The sequence below is a fragment of the Rana temporaria genome, chromosome 5, assembly GCF_905171775.1.
Source record: "Rana temporaria chromosome 5, aRanTem1.1, whole genome shotgun sequence".
NCBI classification, from domain to species: Eukaryota; Metazoa; Chordata; class Amphibia; order Anura; family Ranidae; genus Rana; species Rana temporaria.
In genome coordinates, this window is record NC_053493.1 from 235,245,135 (window position 1) to 235,266,168 (window position 21,034).

Genomic DNA, 21,034 nt, shown 5'->3' on the forward strand with positions numbered 1-21,034 from the left:
CCGGCTCTAAAAGTGTGTTTTTTTTTTTTCCCCCAAATAATTGCGCAAAATACACTGACATAAAATATTGCAATGGCCTCCATTTTATTCTCTAGGGTCTCTGCTAAAAAATATATAACATTCTTAGTTTTAAGCAAGTTTTGAGCAAACGAATACTGATTTTTAACTTGCAAGTAAAAAGGCTTTAGTTATTAAGTGGCTAACCTGCCCTCATTTACAGACCCAAAGTTCATCCCTTTTGATCTAAAAGAACTAAAGGATACAATGTTTCTTTTTATCTCTCAGCGCTGAGCAATGTTGTGATAAACCTTGCAAGGTACCGTTTATTTTATTTATTTATTTTTGACAACTCTAAAGCAGAGAACGGCTCTGCCCTTTATTACATGAATCGTGGACATGCCGAATGAAAGTGGATGTAAACCCTGAACAGCCTCAGGCTCAGAACACAGTGATGACAGCCAATATCCCTACATAAGTTTTACATGTATATCTGCCATCTTTAGCTTTATATATTCTTTAGAAAGTTCAGATCGTGTTGGGAGAGTTCTCTTCCTGTTCAGCACTGCAGTGAAGCCTGGGCATACAGCCAGGACCGCTGATTAGAGGAAAGGCACATTATAGGTCACATTAAAGGGTTACTAAACCCTCCTTTGTTCAAAAAAAGTCATACTTGCCTCCTCTGTGCAGTTGGTTTTGCACAGAGAGCCCCTGATCCTCCTCTTCTGGGGTCCTTAGCACTGCTCGTGGCTCCTCCTTCTCAAGTGCCACATCGGATAAGTGCTCTCCTTCAAGACACCCGTGCGCATGATGCTGTGTCCTGCTGCGTCTATTGACACAGACAGCAGGACTCGGCCCGATGCCAGCGTCATTGGATTTTATTGACGGCAGCAGGAGCCAATGGCTGTGCTGCTATTAATCTATCCAATTGGGAGACGAGACACTGACTAGAGCTGGTGTGCTCATCCTCATAGGATGCATTAAGGTGAAAAAACACGCTGGTTTACAATCCCTTTCAGCCCAGGGCTGCACTGAGCTGCGGGAATCAAGCCGTGCAAGTTCAGCTGAACTCGCACGATTTCAATCCCACATGCGAGTCCCGATTTCGGCCGCGATTACAGAGACATCTGCACAGATATCAATGTAAATTGCAGCCGAAATCGCAAAAAGTAGTACAGAAACTACATTTTGAAATCTGTGCAGCGCCACACCGATGAGGACGGTGCCATTGGCAGCAATTGCCACCGATTTGGCAGGGGTGTCCCTTTTTTTTTTTTTTTTTTTTTTTTTTTTTTTAACGGGTTGCCCAGAAAAACAGGTTCACTATCTTGGTGCTATGGAGCTGGTAAGTCTTAAAATAATTAACGCCGTTCAATAATTGGTGATTTGGTGAACCACAATGATTCAAAATGTCAGCTGCCGCTTAAAATGCAATAAGTTGCCCAAAAAATCATTTCGTACAATATAGGGTTGTCCCGATACCGATACTAGTATCGGTATCGGGACCGATTGCGAGTATTTGCGGGAGTACTCATACTCCCGCAAATACCCCCGATGCCTAAATAGAATACTTGCCCCCCCACCGCCGCCGCCGCTTGGGTAATACAGGCGGGGAATATTACAGCTTTCATTTGAACAGCTGTAGTGTTTCTCGCCGTGCCGCGTATAGACACTCCCCCCTTGCTCGGGTGAACTGTCCAATCCCGAGCAAGGGGGAGTGTCTATACGCAGCGCGGCGCGAAAGACTACAGCTATTCAAATGAAAGCTGTAATGTTCCCCGCCCGTATTAATCAAGCGGCGGCGCGGCACGGCAGCATGTAGGTAAGGGGGACATGGCTGCATATGGGGGAGGCATGGCTGGATATGGGGGGGGGACATGGCTGCATATCTGTGGGGGAGACATGGCTGCATATCTGTGGGGGAGACATGGCTGCATATCTGTGGGGGAGACATGGCTGCATATCTGTGGGGGAGACATGGCTGCATATCTGTGGGGGAGACATGGCTGCATATCTGTGGGGGAGACATGGCTGCATTTGGGGACACATTTAAAAAAAAGTATCGGTACTTGTACTCAGTCCTAAAAAAGTGGTATCGGGACAACCCTAGTACAATATAGTAAAATGTCCACAGTGCTTCAATGAGTACCCCTGATTACTAAAGCAGCGCTACCATCATTACTTATGACCAGCTTTCATATGATACATGGCAAAAAGTGAATAACAGACGGTGATAAAAGTCCAGAGAAACACAGATGGTGGTCCTAATGGGTGTGCACCTCGCACCAGATTTCTCAAGCCGTGCGTCACACTCCCCCTTAGGATAACCTTCATTGGTAACATATCAAGGCTTGATGTTTTCTGCTTTCTAGTGAGTGCGAACCCCTAAGTGTTTGTATAGCGGCAACAGCTTACGCATTGCTTTACAATTTGAGTGCAGACAGTACAAATACAATACACTTTAATACAGTAGGGATCAGAGGGATTGGCTCCTTTTTTAGAGCTTGCAGTCTAAGGCCTTGTACACACGACCAGACATGTCCGATGAAAACGGTCCGCGGACCGTTTTCATCGGACATGTCTGCTGGGAGGTTTTGGTCTGATGTGTGTACACACTATCAGACCAAAATCCCTGTGGACAGAGAACGCGGTGATGTATACGACACCGACGTTCTCTGACACGGAAGTGCAATGCTTCCACGCATTCGTCGAATCAATTTGATGCATGCGCGGAATTTCGGGCCGCTGGTTATACGTCATAACCAGCGGACATGTCCGATGAGTCATACTAACCATCGGACATGTCCGACGGACAGCTTTCCAGCGGACAAGTTTCTTAGCATGCTAAGAAACTTTTGTCCGCTGGAAACCTGTCCGCTCAGCCGGAAAACTGTCCGCTAGGCCCTACACACAGTCGGACATGTCCGCGGACCAGTTTCAGCGGACATGTTCGGTCGTGTGTACAAGGCCTTAGAGGGAAGGTCAAGAGATGCAAGAAGTAATAACTGTGGGGGATGTGCTGATGGAGAAGATAAATTCACAGTTGTTAGGTGGGGGCCAGATAGGCTTTTCTGAAGAGATAAGTTTTCAGGTATTGTCTGAAGGTAGACAAAGAAGAAGAAAGTTGGACAGATTGGGGTGAGGTGACAAGGGAGTTGGAAAGCAGGAGGTCTTGGGAGGAGCGACGAGAACGATAAGGTTGGTGATGTAGCTGGAGACCAAGTTGTGTATTGCTTTGTTAGTTATTGTTAGTATCTTGAATTTAATTTGTTGGTTGAGTGGCAGCCAATGGAGGTATTGGCAGAGGGGTATAGCAGACTCAGAGCAGTTTTTATGGTGGGTGAGCCTGGGAGCAGCATTCATAATAGACTCGAGTGGGGCTAGTCTATTTAGAGGTAAGACCGTGAGGAAGGAGTTGCAGTAGTTGAGGCGAGAGATTACCAGGGAGTGGATTAAAAGCTTTATGGTGACATTGGTTAGAAAGGTATCTTGGAGATGTTATGGAGGTTGAGCGGGCAAATTTTGGATAGCGATTGGATGTGAGGTCAAAGGTTAGTTCGGAGTCCAGGATTACACCTAGGACCTTGGCATGGTGGGACAAGTTGATAGTTGAGCCGTTGATATTGACAGAGAGATCAGGGGGGGGGGGGGGGGGGAGTAGCACATGGGGAGGAAATATCATGAGCTCGGTTTTGGATGGGTTGAGGAAGTGATGTGACATCCAGGCTGATATGTCTGCTAGTAAGTTGGTTATGCTCAAAGGAGACAGATGGAGAGAGCTGGATGGTGGAGAGATAGATTTTGGGTGTCATCAGTGTGGAGATGATATTGAAAGCCATTGGAGGCAATCAGCTGACCCAGGGAGGTGGTGTAGATGGAGAAAAGAAGAGGTCCAAGAACAGAACCTTTGGGGACCCTGACAGAGGTAGTAGAGTTATAAGTGACACTGAAGGAGCGGTGGGATAGGTAGGATGAGAACCAGCGAAGAGAACCAAAGGAGTGGAGATTTTTGCAGAGGAGGGGGTGGTCCACTGTGTCAAAGGCAGCAGAGGGATCCAGGCGAAGTAGTACAGAATAGTGTCTGTTGGTTTTAACCGTTCATTTTCTGAGTTTAATGAGAGCAGTTTTCATGGAATGTTGTGGGCGTAACCCGGACTGAAGGGGATCAAGACATTTGTTCATGGTCAGATGGTCGCTTAGTCGGTTATAGACCAGTCTTTCAAGAAGTTTTGGAGGAGAAGGCAATTAAGGAGTTGGGGCTTAGGTTGGTAAGATTGGTGGGGTCCAGTTAGGGCTTCTTAAGTATAGGGATGACTAGCGCACGTTTTAGAGCGTTTGGGAAGATGCCACAAGAGGGAGAGGTTGAAAATGTGAGTTAGAGAGTGTAGAATTGAGTCAGTGAGCGTAGCATTTGCGAGGGAGCGGGATCCAGGGGGCAGGTGGTTATTAATAATAAAAAATAATCAAAAAATAGATATCCAGTACCCTTTACCACCAAAAGAAAGCCAAATTTGTACAACCCCCCTCCCAGAGTATAATCCACCTGGATAGACAAAGTAGTTGCAGTGATATGTACAGTTTTACCAATGCATGTCAAAGGGCTCATGCACACATGACGTTTTTACAGCTGCAGTTGGCGTTTTTTTTTTTTTAACTGACTCTAAAAGCCCCTCCATGTTAACCCATGTATCCATACATGTCTTTGGGCGTTTGAACACCATAGAGTGTTTTCCATAAAAAAAAAACTGCTAAAGCTAGAAACACGCAAAAACCTACTGTGTGCATGAGCCCAAAGTTGCAAAATTGTGTTCAGGCGTTTAGGATTTGTTTTACCCTCAGGCACTAAGTAGTTAATAAAATATCAAGTAAATTGCTGGTCGTTTACCTTTTTAAGGCTTCATTTCCATGGACGTTTTTACAGCCACTTTTCTGAGCGTTTTTTGCAGCTTAAAAACGGCTCTCTATGTTAGTCTATGGCCTCATGCCCAGGGCTGTGGAGTCGGTAAATGTTCCGACTCCTCAGTTTTATGTACTTCCGACTCCGACTCCCCGACTCCGACTCCTCTGTATTAATATGCGAATGTATTTTATACATTCCTTGAGGGAAAGAAACGCAACCTACCACAGGACTACTGGCTGGGAAGCCAACAGTCTACTGTATTGCACAGTTTAACCACTTGAGCCCCGGGCCATCGTCAAATGACGGCTTCACGGTGGCTCTGAATATCCAACAGGACGTCAATTCACGTCCTGGATTCCACCGGCCACTGGGGGGCGCGTCCCCGAGATGCCGATGCGCGTGCCTGGCGGTCGCGATGTCCGCCAGGTACCCGCGATCGGTAATGACAGAGCAGGGACGTGGAGCTCTGTGTGTAAACACAGAGCTCCACGTCCTCTCAGGGGAGAGAGGAGACCGATCTGTGTCCCTTATACATAGGGACATAGATCGGTCACCTCCCCCAGTCACCCCCCCTCCACACACAGTGAGAACACAATACAGGCACACATTTAACCCCTTCCTCACCCCCTTGTGTTAACCCCTTGAATGCCAGTCACATTTATACAGTAATTAGTGCATATTTATCGCACTGATCGCTGTATAAATGTGAATGGCGCCAAAAATGTGTCAAAAGTGTCCGATGTGTCCGCCATAATGTCGCAGTCCCAATAAAAAAAATCGCAGATCGCCGCCATTACTAGTAAAAAAAAAATTAAAAAAAATAATAATAATAATAATTCTGTCCCATATTTTGTAAGCGCTTATTGCGATTTTTTTTATTTTTATTTTTTTTTACCAAAAATATGTAGAAGAATACGTATCAACCTAAACTGAGAAAAAAATTTTGGGAAAAAAAAATTGGGCTATTTATTATAGCAACAAGTAAAAAATATTGATTTTTTTTTTCAAAATTGTTGCTTTTTTTTGTTTATAGCGCAAAAAATAAAAACCGCAGAGGTGATCAAATACCACCAAAAGAAAGTTCTATTTGTGGGGGAAAAAAGGACGTCAATTTTGTTTGGGAGCCACGTCGCACGACCGCGCAATTGTCAGTTAAAGCGACGCAGTGCCGGAAGCTGAAATTTCACCTGGGCAGGAGGGGGGTATATGTGCCCGGTAAGCAAGTGGTTAAGCAAAAGACAAACACAATGAAAACAACGTTTTCTAAAAAAAAAAATATTAATCAATCAAGTGGCTGGATAGTAGCAGCAGGCATAAACATCAGAAACAGGATCTTTACCAGTTCAAAAATACAAACCACATTATTTGGTTGTTTTAGAACAAAAACAAAGCTTATCTATAATGAACCAAAAACAAAATCTGCAAAACCTAGAAATGGTTTATATTAATCTTGAAATGTAGTTCTAGGCTTAGCAAATGCAAATCAATTCAATGTAGAGTTCTAAGGAAGAGAATTGCCTCTGCCAGATCCTCTTTCATAGAGGCTCTTAAGTCAGACTTTATTATTTTTAGGGCTGAAAATAATCTTTCGACACTGACTTGGGTGGGTGGCGTTGCAGTGACTATTCTGGCCACATCACTAACGATCTCTGGATAAACAAGGATGGCTTCTTCAACAGTAAGTTTTGATGAGCGATCATACTTTTCAACTTCTTTTAGTGCTTTATAAAACTCCTGCTGGAATTTTTTTATTTGGACACTTACTGGTTCTCTAACATGCGTTCCCTGTAAAAGCAGAACACAACACTATGGAAAGTATAAGTATTGCAGCTCCTAATTGTGCTTTGCGTGCCATATAGTGAAGCACATGAAAAGCGCGCTTCTTCACGGTCACTTAACGTGTTTGTTTTGCGGTTACGTGAGGCACTGCATGCATTGGTCTTTATTCTTACAGTAGATAAGTCATTAATTATAACTTTTTGTGAATTGGGACATTTAAACTTGCTTTTTTTTTTTTTAATTCCAATCTAAATTTAGTAGGAGTCGGTGCATTGTTTGCCGACTCCGACTCCAGATACCCAAAATTTCCCCCGACTCCGACTCCACAGCCCTGCTCATGCCCACCATGACGTTTTTGAGCTGTAGATGGCGGAGCCGTTTTTAAGCTGCAAAAAAAACCCAGGACCAGTGCGTTCTGAAGCTCCAGCGTTAGAGCTGTAAAAACGCCAGACGTCAAACGCTACCGCGGCGTTTTTGAGCTCCAGCTAAAAAAAATAAATAAAAAAATATATATATATATATATATATATATATATATATATACATACATACATACATACATACATACATACATACATACATACATACATACATACATACATACATACATACATACATACATACATACATACATACATACATATAATAAAAAAATCAACATGGACAGGCGTTTTTAAGCTGTAAAAAAAGTGGGTGTAAAAACGTCCATGGAAATGAAGCCTTATGGCAATATCAATACATGAAAATGATAGAAAAGCTGACATAATAATATGGCTGATTTGTACATTCTCCGTATACTGGAATATTGTGGTCTGGCCTTTTTAATGTCTGCCACTCTGCATCCCAGAACCTTTGTGGGTGATGCATTAAAAAGCCCCCGAGGAGGATTTCTGATGTTGATTTGCTTATGGTTTCAATTTAATGAATCATTTTCTCCTGAAAGGCAATCTTCCATAACAAATTGCTGGGAGTTATGATTGGTTTTCTGATCTTTCATAGTCTGCTTTTTATTTTCAGTGGCCCTTGAAGGCCATACATACTGATTTGTTTGTGTTCCCAAAAATTATTTGTCTGGTTTCATACCTACTCTTTGTGCATGAACGCACATGGTAATATGCATATATTTTGGGGGTGTACCCATTCATTTCTAATCGGCCCATAGTGCACACGGGTGTGGTGCTGGAAACCTCATGTGATTTGGACTGGAATCGCATCGCATTCCTTTTTTTAAATTGCATGTGATTCTTTGCAGTGCAATTTGAGCCCACTCGTACACTTGGTTTTCTTCTCACTGAGCACTGCAAAGTATCGCCAGCTCCCCACTTTCTGGAAGCTCGGACAAACTGTATACATCCTGCACTTTGATAAGCTGTAGAGGAGAGAGGGCTGCAGATAAACAGGTACAATTTATGTATGTAGGAGGATTTGTTTCATCTCTGTAATACCTGAGGCCAGTCACTTCACAGGGTATATGTAAAGGTTCACAACCACTTTAATGTTTCTCTAAACTGATACCCTGCAATGTGTATTTTACCGCAAAAATGATTCTACATTTTCTACAATGTCCGTATCTTCATGCATGGGGTTTCACTCACTATTAGAGCCTCGTACACACGACCGGTTTTCTGCTGCCATGGCAGCTTTTGGCCGGAAAAACGGGCCGTGTGTATGCTCCATCGCAGTTAACCCAACGAGAAAAATGCGGGGGGAAAAAAGTGAGCATGTTTTTCTTTTTTCCCGTCGGGAAAACCGGTTGTGTGTGTGCTTTCCCTAGGGGGAAAAAAGGGCCTGCTCAGAAACAAGTATGAGACACGAGTGGAGCTGCGGTGGCTCAACGCGATTGGCACTGACAAGCCAATTGCGAGGCTCCGCAATGACTCCTGGGAGCAATGGGAAAAGCTCCCAGGAGTGCGGGTGAAGGATATGATGCACTACCCACAGAATACCTGCAGAAGAGGGAGACGGGAAGCAGAGTGACAGATGCTGTAATCAAAGGTACTGTCACAGAGTACATGCATTAGAGTACGCTATTTGATTAAGCGAATGTTTAAAAATAGGGTGGAGCTTCGCTTTAAGCACCAGTTTTGGGATTGGTCGCCCGTGTATATAATTCATTGTGCACATTGATGCCTAGTGTGACAAGTGTGTCCTATGATTACATTGAATGAATTGTGGCGTCTACTATATAAATAAGGGGTTAATCCTCCACATTGTGTAAAAAGGCTGTTTGATCCTGTCTTCTCCGATACTCAAATTCTTTGACCTGCCCCACACCATCTCTTCATACAGAGCCTCTGGAGGCACGCCCATCTTCACTTGGCTTGATTACGGAATCAGACTCCGCCTCTGTGACTGGCTGGAGCCACGATAAAGTCCCTCCCGTGCATGTGCGTGGGAGTCACCGGTCACGGCACAGGGCTCTGAAGGAACGGCATGAGTGGCCATTCCATCAAAGCCCATACGCCAGTGATGTCACTGGCTGCCTGTACAGTAAATGTCTCCTAAACGGTGCAGGTTTAATTACACTACTTCTAGGTAGGCCTTATTATAGGCTCACCTATGGGTACAATTTTGTAATGGAAGTTTACTTCCTCTTTAAGCTCCAGTATTTGAGACGGCTTTGTTTTTTGAAATGCACACTTTGATTAAAGCAAAGGAAGGTGTGTTCAGGGATCAAAGTCCTTTATGCTTGCCTTGGTTGATAAACGATGGCTCTATTGGTTTATAAAAGAAGGCAAAAGGTGAAACTAACCAACCAAATGTCCTTTGCACTGCCGGTTTTACATCGATTTATTGTATAGATTATTGGGATGAAGATGTGAGGGTATGAGTCAGGCTGGTTGTTAGGTGGTGGCTTTTAAAGCGTTCTTATAGTTCTGTGGAGTCGGGAAGTACTACAGCTGTTTGTAAGATTGCCCTCATTACATTGTTTTATGATAGACACGGAGAATATGGAAGTGTGTCAGATTACATACAGTATTCTGTCCATAAAAGCGTTTCCTGCTGTTTTGTAATACCAGCTCGCAAAGTACTAACCTCTTTCTTCCTATGTTTACATTTGGGCTTACTGGACTTTTAGGGCCCAGTCACACCAGCTCTGTCTACTGTGGTGCTTGCTGACTGCCTAAATGGGGATGTACGTCATGATTTTGACGTTAAAGGGGTTGTAAAGGTTTGTTTTTTATTTTCTAAATGGGATCCTTTAAGCTAGTGCAATGTTGGTTCACTTACCTTTTCCTTCGATTTCCCTTCTAAATATTTTTTTTCTTTTGTCTGAATTTCTCACTTCCTGTTTCTCCTCGGTAAACTTACCACCATCATCCAAGCGGGGGTTAGTCAGCCAGAACAGCTTACTGAGGAGGAACAGGAAGTGAGAAATTCAGACAAAGAAAAATTTTTTTTAGAAGGGAAATTGAAGGAAAAGGTAAGTGAACCAACAATGCACTAGCTTAAAGGAACCTATTTAGAAAATAAAAAACAAACCTTTACAACCCCTTTTAAGTACCAGGATTATGGCTGCAGCTAGATGCCATAACCCCAGTATCATTCTTTCCCTTAGATGGCTGGCTTTCCAATTAAAAGTGATCCCCATGGCGGATTCAGGTTATTGACAGGTTATTTACACATTTCATGCACTAGCCTGAGACGGGCATTTTTTAACCACTTGACCACTGGGCACTTAAACCCCCTTAAAGCGGTTCTCCACCCTAAAGTGGAGTCCCGCTGATCGGAACCCTCCCCCCCTCCGGTGTCACATTTGACACCTTTCAGGGGGAGGGGGGTGCAGATACCTGTCTAAAGACAGGTATTTGCACCCACTTCCGGCCCGGCATTCACGGGCAAAAGACGGGCATTCCGTCACTTCCCGTCAACCCCCCCCCCCCCCCCCCCCCCGTTGTGTGCTGGGAACACTCGGCTCCCAGCACACAGCGGGAGCCAATCGGCGGGCGCAGCGCGACTCGCGCATGCGCCGTAGGGAACCGCGCAGTGAAGCCGCAGCGCTTCACTTCCTGGTTCCCTCAGCGTGGATGGCGGGGGGAGCAGCAGAGAGACGAGCGATCGCTCGTGCTCTGCTGCGATCGGCGCTGGACTCCAGGACAGGTAAGTGTCCTAATATTAAAAGTCAGCAGCTGCAGTATTTGTAGCTGCTGGCTTTTAATATGTTTTTCCCATGGCACATCCGCTTTAATAACCAGACCAATTTTTAGCTTTCGGTGCTCTCACGGTTTGAATGACAATAACTCAGTCATACAACACTGTAATCAAATGACATTTTTGTCCTTTTTCTCCCACAAATAGAGCTTGCTTTTGGTGGTATTTGATCACCTCCTGCGGTTTTTATTTTTTTCGCTATAAATGAAAAAAGAACGAAAATTTTGTAAAAAAAATGAATTTTTCTTAATTTTTATTATAAAATTTAGCAAAAAAGAAATTTTTCTTCAAAATTTTTACCTAAAATGTATACTGCTACATATCTTTGGTAACGAAACAAAAAAAAATGGTATATTTTTTAGTCTGGGTGAAAGTTATAGGGTCTACAAGCTATGGTACCAATTACTGAAAATTGATCACATCTGATGTACTGACAGCCTCTCTCATTTCTTGAGACCCTAACATGCCAGAAAAGTACAAATACCCCCTAAATGACCCCTTTTTGGAAAGAAGACTTTCCAAGGTATTTAGAAAGAGGCATGGTGAGTTTTTTGAAGTTGTCATTTTTTTCCCACAATTCTTTGCAAAATCAAGATTTTTTTTTTTTCATTTTTATTTTTTTTCCACAAAATTTTCATATTAGCGGGTTATTTCTCACGCATATGCATACCACAAATTACACCCCAAAACACATTCTGCTATTCCTCCCGAGTATGGCGATACCACATGTGTGAGACTTTTACACAGCGTGACCACATACAGAGGCCCGACATGCAGGGAGCACCATCATGCGTTCTGGAACACCCAGCCCAATTCTGACATTCCTCTCCTACATGTAAAAATCATCATTTATTTGCTAGAAAATTACATAGAACCCCAAAACATTATATATGCTTTTTTAGCAAAGACCCTAGAGAATACAATGGCGGTCGTTGCAACTTTTTATCGCACACGGTATTTTATAACACTTTTTTTTGGAAATAAAACAGTTTTGTGCTTTTTAAAAAAAAAAAAACATTAAAGTTAGCCCAATGTTTTTGCATAATATTAAACGTGAAGTTACGCCGAGTCAAGAGATACCCAACACGTCACCCTTCAAAATTGCACACACGCGTGAAATGGCACCAAACTTTGCTACTTAAAAATCCCCATAGGCGACGCTTTAAATATTTTTACTGGTTACATCTTTTTAGTTGGAGAAGAGCTCTAGGGCCAAAAGTATTGCTCTCGCTCTAACGTTCGCAGCGATACCTCACATGTGCGGTTTGAACACCGTTTCCATATGTGGGCGGGGCTTGCGTGTGCGGTCGCTTCTGTATACGAGCACGCGGGAACAGGGGGCGCTTTAAATTTTTTTTTTTTTATTGTTCATTTCACTTTATTTTAGTTTGACACATTTTCCCCCAAAAATAAATGTTTTGATCACTTTTATTCCTATTATAAGGAATGTAAACATCCCTTGTAATAGGAATATAGCATGACAGGTCCTCTTTACAGTGAAATATGGGGTCAATAAGACCCCACATTTCACCTCTAGGCTTGAATGCCTGAAAGAAAAAAAAGAAAAAAAAAACGATCTTCGTTTCGATCGTAGCGGTGAGTCGGAAGAAGCACGGGAGGGAGAAGGGAGGGGGGATGTCCCCTTTCGCCTCCCGTAAGAACAATCAAGAGGCGGAACAGCCGACATGATTGTTCTTATGGTGTAGAGAATCGCCGGCTGAAAAAAATGATATCTGAATGATGGCTGTAGCTGCAGGCATCATTCAGATATCCCTGCACAAAGTCAAGGACGTCATGACGGCCGGCGGGCGGGAAGTGGTTAAAACGCATTTTTTTTACCCCAGAGTATTGGTGCGGGGGGGGGGTATTGCAGAGTATTGGTGCGGGGGGGGGGGTATTGCAGAGTATTGGTGCGGGGGGGGGGTATTGCAGAGTATTGGTGCGGGGGGGGGTATTGCAGAGTATTGGTGCGGGGGGGGGTATTGCAGAGTATTGGTGCGGGGGGGGGGGGGTATTGCAGAGTATTGGTGCGGGGGGGGGGTATTGCAGAGTATTGGTGCGGGGGGGGGGTATTGCAGAGTATTGGTGCGCAGGGGGGTATTGCAGAGTATTGGTGCGCAGGGGGGTATTGCAGAGTATTGCGCAGGGGGGTATTGCAGAGCACTGCGCAAGGTATTGCAGGGATGACTGAGCAGGGATGGATGGATCTGTGACTGCAATAGTCACAGATCCACCCACAGCGCTGCTGACACCCGCGCTCCCTCCTCTCACACTGTACCAATCAGTCATTGGACGGAGCGATCACGTGGTAAACGGCTGCTATCAGCGGCAATTTACCGCGATTCCCGTGTGCGCGATTCTGGGAGGACGTCAATGTACGCCCTCCCAGAGTTAAGCAACCGCCCTGTAGACGTATATTGTCTATGGGGTGGTTACTAAGTGGTTAATTCCCACCCCCACACGTTTTCTGAAGTCGTGTGGTTACTTTTTTGGATTTTGACTGGATGTTGGTGATCATAGCAGAATTTAGTGTAAGGAATACACAGGAGAAATGCATGTTGACAAGGGGAGTGTAGAGGAGGGCGGGGAGTCTACTGACATCACGACTCCACCCACTGAGCTCCAGACAACAGATCTACCCACAGAATCTGCAGTTTTTCAGTTCTTATAACAGACAGAGGAAAAACATTTGACAGGTAAGGATACATGCAGGAGGCATGTATATCCTTATAGATCAGCACTATGGCAGTAGTTTAGAAAGGATGAGAGTGGGTTTACATACGCTTTAAGCCTAGTACACAGGATAAGATTTTTGGACAAATGATCATTCGTGTGTTTTTGTTTGCATGCTAGTCGCCATATCGAAAATGAAAAAATTACTATAGTACGAAAATTCTCATATGACAGAATAAAAATTTGGAAGTGATATACCGTAATGTTTTTGTACTGTATTTTTGGACGAAAACTATACTGATTAAACAGAAATCGTACGATCAGGTTTCTTACAGGAAAAATTTCTGCGTTTTTGTCCCTTCGTAAAATTTTGTCCAAAATCTGTGTACTAAGGAACGGATTATTGTACAAATTAGGGTTGTCCAGATACCGATACCAGTATCGGTATCGGGACCGATACCAAGTATTTGTGGGAGTACTCGTACTCGTGCAAATACCCCCGATACCTAAATAGAATACTTAACCCCCCCCCCCGCATCGCGCCGCCGCATCGAAAGCCGGCGCATTGGTTAAACGGCGTGCGGGAACATCACAACTTTCATTTGAATAGCTGTAGTGTTCCCGCGCGTATAGACACTCCCCCTTGCTCGGGATTGGATGGGTGATCGTGATCTGTCCAATGCCGAGCAAGGGGGAGTGTCTATACGCGCGAGCAAAACAGCTATTCAAATGAATGCTGTGATTTTCTCCATGCAGCGGCTTTCGGCGGCAAAGGTATGGGGGAAATGGCTGGAGGGACATGGCTGCATATGTGAGGGACATGGCTAGAGGGACATGGCTGCATATGTGAGGGACATGGCTAGAGGGACATGGCTGCATATGTGAGGGACATGGCTAGAGGGACATGGCTGCATATGTGGGGGACATGGCTGCATATGTGGGGGACATGGCTGCATTTGGGGACACATTAAAAAAAAGTATCGGTATTCGGTATCGGCGACTACTTGAAAAAAAGTATCGGTACTTGTACTTGGTCCTAAAAAAGTGGTATCGGGACAACCCTAGTACAAATGCTTTGAAAGCGGTATTGTTTTGTACGATATTCTGATTGTGTGTTCAGGGCTTTAGACTGATAAAGAGCAGTGTGTTGTAACACTACTGCGCCTAGAATAATAAATCCCAAGTACTTCTTTTACTACCCAAGTTTAGTAGATTTGTGTGTGTGTGTGTGTGTGTATATATATATATATTGTATTTATCGGGGTAAAGTGTGCACCGGCGTATAGAGTGCACCCCAAACCTAGAAGGGAATTTGAAGGAAAAAAAGCCCACTTTTTTAAAAAGAAAATTTCCATCTAGAATTCCCACGCAGATTTCAAATTGCTACAGCAGTAATGTAATAATAAACCAGCAGTACTGCCGCTTAGACCCCTTTCGCACTGGGGCGATTTGTAGGCGCTATTGCGCTAAAAATAGCACCTGCAAACGGACCTGAAACGACCGCTGCTTTCTCTCCAGTGTGAAAGTCCTGAGGGCTTTCACACTGGAGCGGTGCGCTAGCAGGACCGCTACAAAAGTCCTGTTAGCCGCATCTTTGGAGCGGAGTGTTTACCACACATTCCCAATGAATGCAATGGGACAGCGTGGCTATACCGCTGGCAATGTGCTAAAAATAGTGGCGCCACCGCACCTCCCGCCCCAGTGTGAAAGGGGCCTTAGGCTTTACGCTTTGACCCTCTTGGCCATATAACAGAGTTTCCATTCAACCACTGTACCTCTTTTCAGCTTTCATGCTGCTCAGCCCACAGCTTTGGGCCCTGTGACTATACTATGCAGACATGCAAGCTTTTCTCTTGAAAGCCTGCACCCTGGCTTCTCCAGTGCACGCCGGGACTCCTCGGGAGGGTGGAGCCCAGAAACCTGGTTCTGACTCTGCTATAAGCCCAGGACCCACCTGCTCAATCAACCAGCCGGACTCCTGGCTGTTCCCAAAACCGGTCCCAGGATTGGAGATTCCATCCCACCCATATCGCTATGGAATCTCCGGGCTCCAGGTCCCCAACTGGATTTTACAAACTTTGGAGGAAAATGATAACACAGATTCCTCCACATTAAATAACCCTGGAGCCCCTCAACCTGCCTATTTGAGAACCCTGGGCGACAATTACCAGCAAAGGGAACTGTAATGTCACAATAAATATATATTATATATAAAATCACATTTATGGATGCTATACATAACGCACACTGCTTCCAGGGAAAAGTAGAGAAGCAAACTGACAAACGTTTGTTTCTATGGAAACCGACAGTCAAGAACGAGAGTACCTAATATTGAGCATATCGTGTGGGTGTCTTTATTGGAATTTTCTTTACTCCATATTGAGCTTAGATTTTTCATGTAATAATGTTTCCTAATTTAAATACTATTGTTTTACATGTTTTAGGGTTTATGCATATGTGTAGCGAACGTTGTTTCCTGAAATTAGAAAACTGTAGTGAGTAAAATTTGAATAATGTGTATTCGGTGCTCATTTGTCATCATATTTTTATCTATAAAGAAGTACTAGTACACATTGCTAGAGTGGTGTTTTTTTTGTTTTTTCAACCCAGCGAGCTGAATGAAAAAAAAATCGCTCAGGTTGGAGCAGCTGTACTAACAATCCGCTGTTAGTACAGCAATCTCCCCTGCTGTTCCATTGTCTTCTGATGGGGGGGGGGGGGAGTTGCCTGTTCATTCACAGACTGAAGCATAGTAAATAGGGGGGGGGGAGGGTGTGTTCTAACTGAAGGGGGGGGGAGTGGACTGGCAGGGACAGTAGACGGTAGATCTGGAAAAATATGTAATGTCTCGCACCAATAAAATTTATGTATTAATGTGATAGACAACACATAAATAATAAATAAGCAGCTCCCCTAAAATTTAGACCTCAGTCAAAGGTCAAAAATTGAATAGTAATGGTATGTGGAGGGGGCGCTAGAGCTAAATAATAAATTAATAAGTGATACCTAACGGTAAGTGATACCTAGACAATATTAATATAAATAATGTAAATAATGTAAGATGGTCCGTGTGAACCAACAATAGCATACAAATAATCATAAGCACAATTTAAAGTGAATACAAGCGAAATGTGATGAATGAATAAATAAATAAATATAGTCCATTCATAAGTGTCCTTGTCAGATTGAACTGAATAAAACAATGCTAGAAATTCAATGTGAGAGATGTCCACCTCCACCAAGAAAATCTCCCAAAAAGGTGCGCTAATGGATGGCTTCTTACCACAAGGTGTTGACCTAATCTGTTAGAGAAGGTCAAATAAAGTAGTTGGCCACTAAACCAGTTCCAAGATTCAGCTGCACGGCTCTGTTTCCTAAGTTCAAGCACTCTCATAATATAGGACAAAGAGAGAGAGGGAAACCACCATAGTGAAGTACTGTTTAATAAAATGTAACAAAAGTACAGCATCGCCAAATGGCCTCTTACTTGTGTAGTGCCTCGAACCCGGCACTGAGGCTTGTCAGCGTGGCAGATGGAGATTGTGAAGAGTTCCTCGCTGTGACACTGGCGTGCGTTCCAGGCCGGAGAGCCAGCGGGACTGGAAGTGCGTCGTTGGTGCGTACGTAACCAGGCGCCTCGACGTATGTTTCGTGATTGACACGTCTTCAGGAAGCCTGGACTATATATTTTATTTATTTATTCATCACATTTCTCTTGTATTCACTTTCTCGGCTCTCGCTGCCTGTCTGCAAGGCATGGTGTGACATGTGTAGCCCATCCCCTCAGCAAGGTTCATGGCGCAGCTCCCACCCCCTGCAGCTCGCTAAATCTGCTGGCTCTCACTCCCTGCCTGCCCTCAATGTATGGTGTGATTTACAGGGCCACGCTTATGGGCACGTTTTTATGTTAAAGGACACTCTGGGCACATTTTGTTGTGCCCATCCAAGTTCCCCTTAACATAAAATGTGCCCACCACAGTGCTTCTGATTTTACAAAGCATACCTGCAGGGCAGCTGCACAGAACTGCAGCACCATGCATTTTCCCACACCCCAAAAGTGTTGTGTGGGGGTGCCATTAAGAATTGCCACCCCTGCACGTCTGCTAAAAAGCAGTGCATTGTGTCTGCAGGTTTGGAACCAGTGTGATTTTGGCAACTGATCGCAACATGCATATGTGTGAATCTAGCCTTAGGGAGTTTATTAAAATGGTACCTTTTTTTTTTTTTTTTTTTTACTTTTATATAAAATTTTCCCTAACTTTTAGAGAAAACATTCACTACACTTGTACCACACTAAATCAAGCCTAAACCATTATTCTCCTTGTATGGAAGCTATACATTCTTTTCATCATTTCCGCTGTGAAATTTTCTACTAGGTGACAGATTTGGTTTAATAGTAGCATATTCTTTAATGATAGGCTAAGGATTTTCGTGAATCTTTATTTTCCTTGTTCTCGATCACTCTGTAAAATGGATTACACTGGAATATTATTTAATGTTTATTTAATTTGTGGTATTTCTTCCTTGTTCTATGAAATTCAAAAAATGTGACACACCCCTGACTGAACGATTCTTATTCTTTGCAGATCGAGCTGGTAGCATAAGCACTCTTGATTCACTGGACTTTGCTCGCTACTCTGATGATGGCAACCGTGAAGTTGACGAGCGTGTGGCAGGTGAGTACCAACGGAAGTATCATTTTAGCTTTGTGCTGCTGTTTACAGCTACAACTTACCTGACTGGACTTCTAGCAAAACCAGGGCCTTGTCATCTCCTTGCGATAACATTTAAGTAAAGGAAAACATGCAAAAAAAAAAAAAAAATTAATAAAAAACCTTTTGAAAATGAAAATCAAAAAAATATACAAATCCCGCACACAGTTTTTTTACCGCTTCACAAAAAGGCACAATTTAAAATCTATAAATTATTGTTTTTAACAGTTTTATGCTTTAGCTTAAGTAGGAATTGAATTAATTATTTCAGTGTATTTTTATCAAAAACATCCCTTTTGATAAACATTTGCTCAAATATCATTGAACCTACAAAATTGGTAACACTGTCCTTTTTTATTCTACGGGTCCTGTGCCTTTCGAAAATGTATAGTTTATGGGTCTTTTTGCAAAGTCTAAAAGCTGTAAGTGAAAAATGATTAAAAATGGTGAAAAAAATCAAATTGTCTGGCAACCTGGGATGAAAAAACAGGATGACCTGGTCCTGGAAGTGTAAGGTTTAAAGGGCATGGTTTGTTATGACACACCTTTTTCAGATGCTTTGTATGCCAAAGAAAGAGGATTGTAAATGATGACATACTTCATGGACTGAATAAACTGGCTGGTGCTCTGTGAAAAAGATCTGGACTTACCCAAGATAAAAGCAACTAATAAAAACCATGCTATCGTAAAACAAAAACAAGTTTCTCTACCATTTTAGGATAAGTAAAACACCTATTCAAGTTTTTGTAATTGAGAAATGAAAAAAACCTGTTGGAGAAGCAAAGCATGACTTGACCTGTGCAGAATTAAAAGCAATATGTAAATGGATTTGTAATTTCATTTAAAATTTAAAAAAATGGCTACATTTATTGCATTAAAATAAACCTTAAAGATGAATTCCAGGTAATATCAAAAGTTACCTTGTAGTTGGGCCCCCCTCCACCACACAAGTGTTAAATGTTAATTTAGAGTGAGCATAATGGCTTATCTCTTGGCTGTCGGCACTCACCCCTTCTCTCTGACGCTCTGGGTTGTGTTGGCAGGCCTGGGGCATTTTTGCTTACAATGCAGGACTACTGGTTTCTGAATTGTAATGCATTCTGCATTGGTTTATGTTTGGTATGGCTGCCGGTGTAGTGTCAGTTTGCTGCCTATCGTAGAATGCTGCGGAAGTCACGTGGCGGGCAACTGCGCATGCGTGATGCGTTCCAAACGCAAGTGCGATGCGTTCCAATGGATTTTCGACAGTACACACCAGCGAACCCGGCATTCAGGGCGACGTGGATTTAGAGGAAAGTGGCCAGTCTGCCTCACGTCCTCGCTTCGCTCGGACGGCTCGCTCCGCTCGCTCGGCCTCCTGGCTGTTTTTTTAACATCCTCCAATCCACGGGGATGTTAAGGAAAGAGCCTGGATGCCGACCGAGGTTTCACTGGTGTGCACTGTCGTGAATCCATTGGAACGCATCGCGCATGCGCAGTTGGCCGCCACGTGACTTCCGGAGCATTCTAGGATAGGCAGCAAACTGTGACAATACACCGGCAACCTACAGAGAAGCCAAGACAAGTGGCTTTGGGGGCCTGATCATGCTGCTGGGAGGAAATCTACAGAAGGCAAGTAAACTGCTTGTTTATGTTCCCCCTAAATAAAATGGGCAATTACCCTTACAGTGTGGGAGTAGCTACACTGCAAGGGTGACTTCTAATTATACCTGGACTTCAGCTTTAAGTGAAAATTGGCATTCAGTCTACTGAATAGGATTGTGAATGATGGAGGGAAAAGAGGATGGTAGAGAGGAGGCAGTGAGGCCAGGTGGTAGGGAATGTAGAGACGAGGAGGGGATGGGGCGGGGGGAGTTGATGAGTTAGTCTTGCTCTCTACCTATCTATAGATAAATAAATCTGCTTCTCCCCAATTTGGACCTTGATCAGAACTGGACTTCTTACAATGCTGTCTTCCAGTATCGACATACTGTGGGGACAATTCAATTGGAAGTGAACCCTATTGTTTTCAGCCAAGGAAGCTTACATATTGGCCTGCCATGATGATGCACATGTGATCAGTTATGACACCAGCCCTTGGATAGATTGACAGTTTAGCTGAGTGCACAACCAATGTTGCATGTGTCTAGAATGTAACTGTTTGTGAAACTGTTAAATTTATGGCTTTACTTCTATTTTAAGGTCTAAATGGGGAAGTAATCTCACTTGGGGCCATCATCCCCAAAATATGTTGGTGAATGCCCTCTTTCCCAGTCCTTTTCTGGTTCCAGGCCAGAGCCTTGGTAAGGAATGAAGTAGGGCTGCAACTAACAATTATTTTCATAATCGATTAGTTGGCCGATTTATTGTTTCGATTAATCGAATAATCGGTTAATAACCTTAAAAAAAAAAAATTGCTGCATTTTTTTATTTTTTTTGGCCAATTTGTTGTTGGGCAGATTAGAAAACACAAATTGCCACACAAATGTTTTTCTGCAGCTTCTCTGTTGAAGTATATTGAACCCAAAAAAATGAAACCGCACCGTTTTGCGTTAAAAAAAAGTCCTTGCCCTTTCCAAATACGCAGCAGCTGAAAAAATCATGGATGTAAAACCATGTAAATTAACTGTAGTGTGTTTCTGCAAAAAGCAGATGTGTGACCCAGGCCTGAGATGTTAAGTAACATAACGGGGTTAAAAAAACTAAAATGAGTACAAAAAGAGCAAATAATCACTAAGGGGGGTTAATTTTTTACTGTGGGACAATGAAAGTAATATTTACAGTCAGGCCCGTCGCTACAGGACAGGCAAAACAAACAATTGCTTGGGGCCCCGAGCTGGCC

General features: G+C 43.4%; 1 protein-coding gene across 9 annotated transcripts in view; it reads left to right on the top strand.

Moving 5' to 3' along the window:
- Positions 1–21,034, top strand: part of RELCH (RAB11 binding and LisH domain, coiled-coil and HEAT repeat containing) — a 194,265-nt gene that overhangs the window by 21,101 nt on the left and 152,130 nt on the right. For all 9 annotated transcript variants that reach the window (XM_040353587.1, XM_040353588.1, XM_040353590.1 and 6 more), the window contains exon 2: positions 18,088–18,177. In XM_040353587.1, the coding sequence (XP_040209521.1) occupies positions 18,088–18,177 (90 nt within the window). The remainder of the gene's footprint in view (positions 1–18,087; positions 18,178–21,034) is intronic.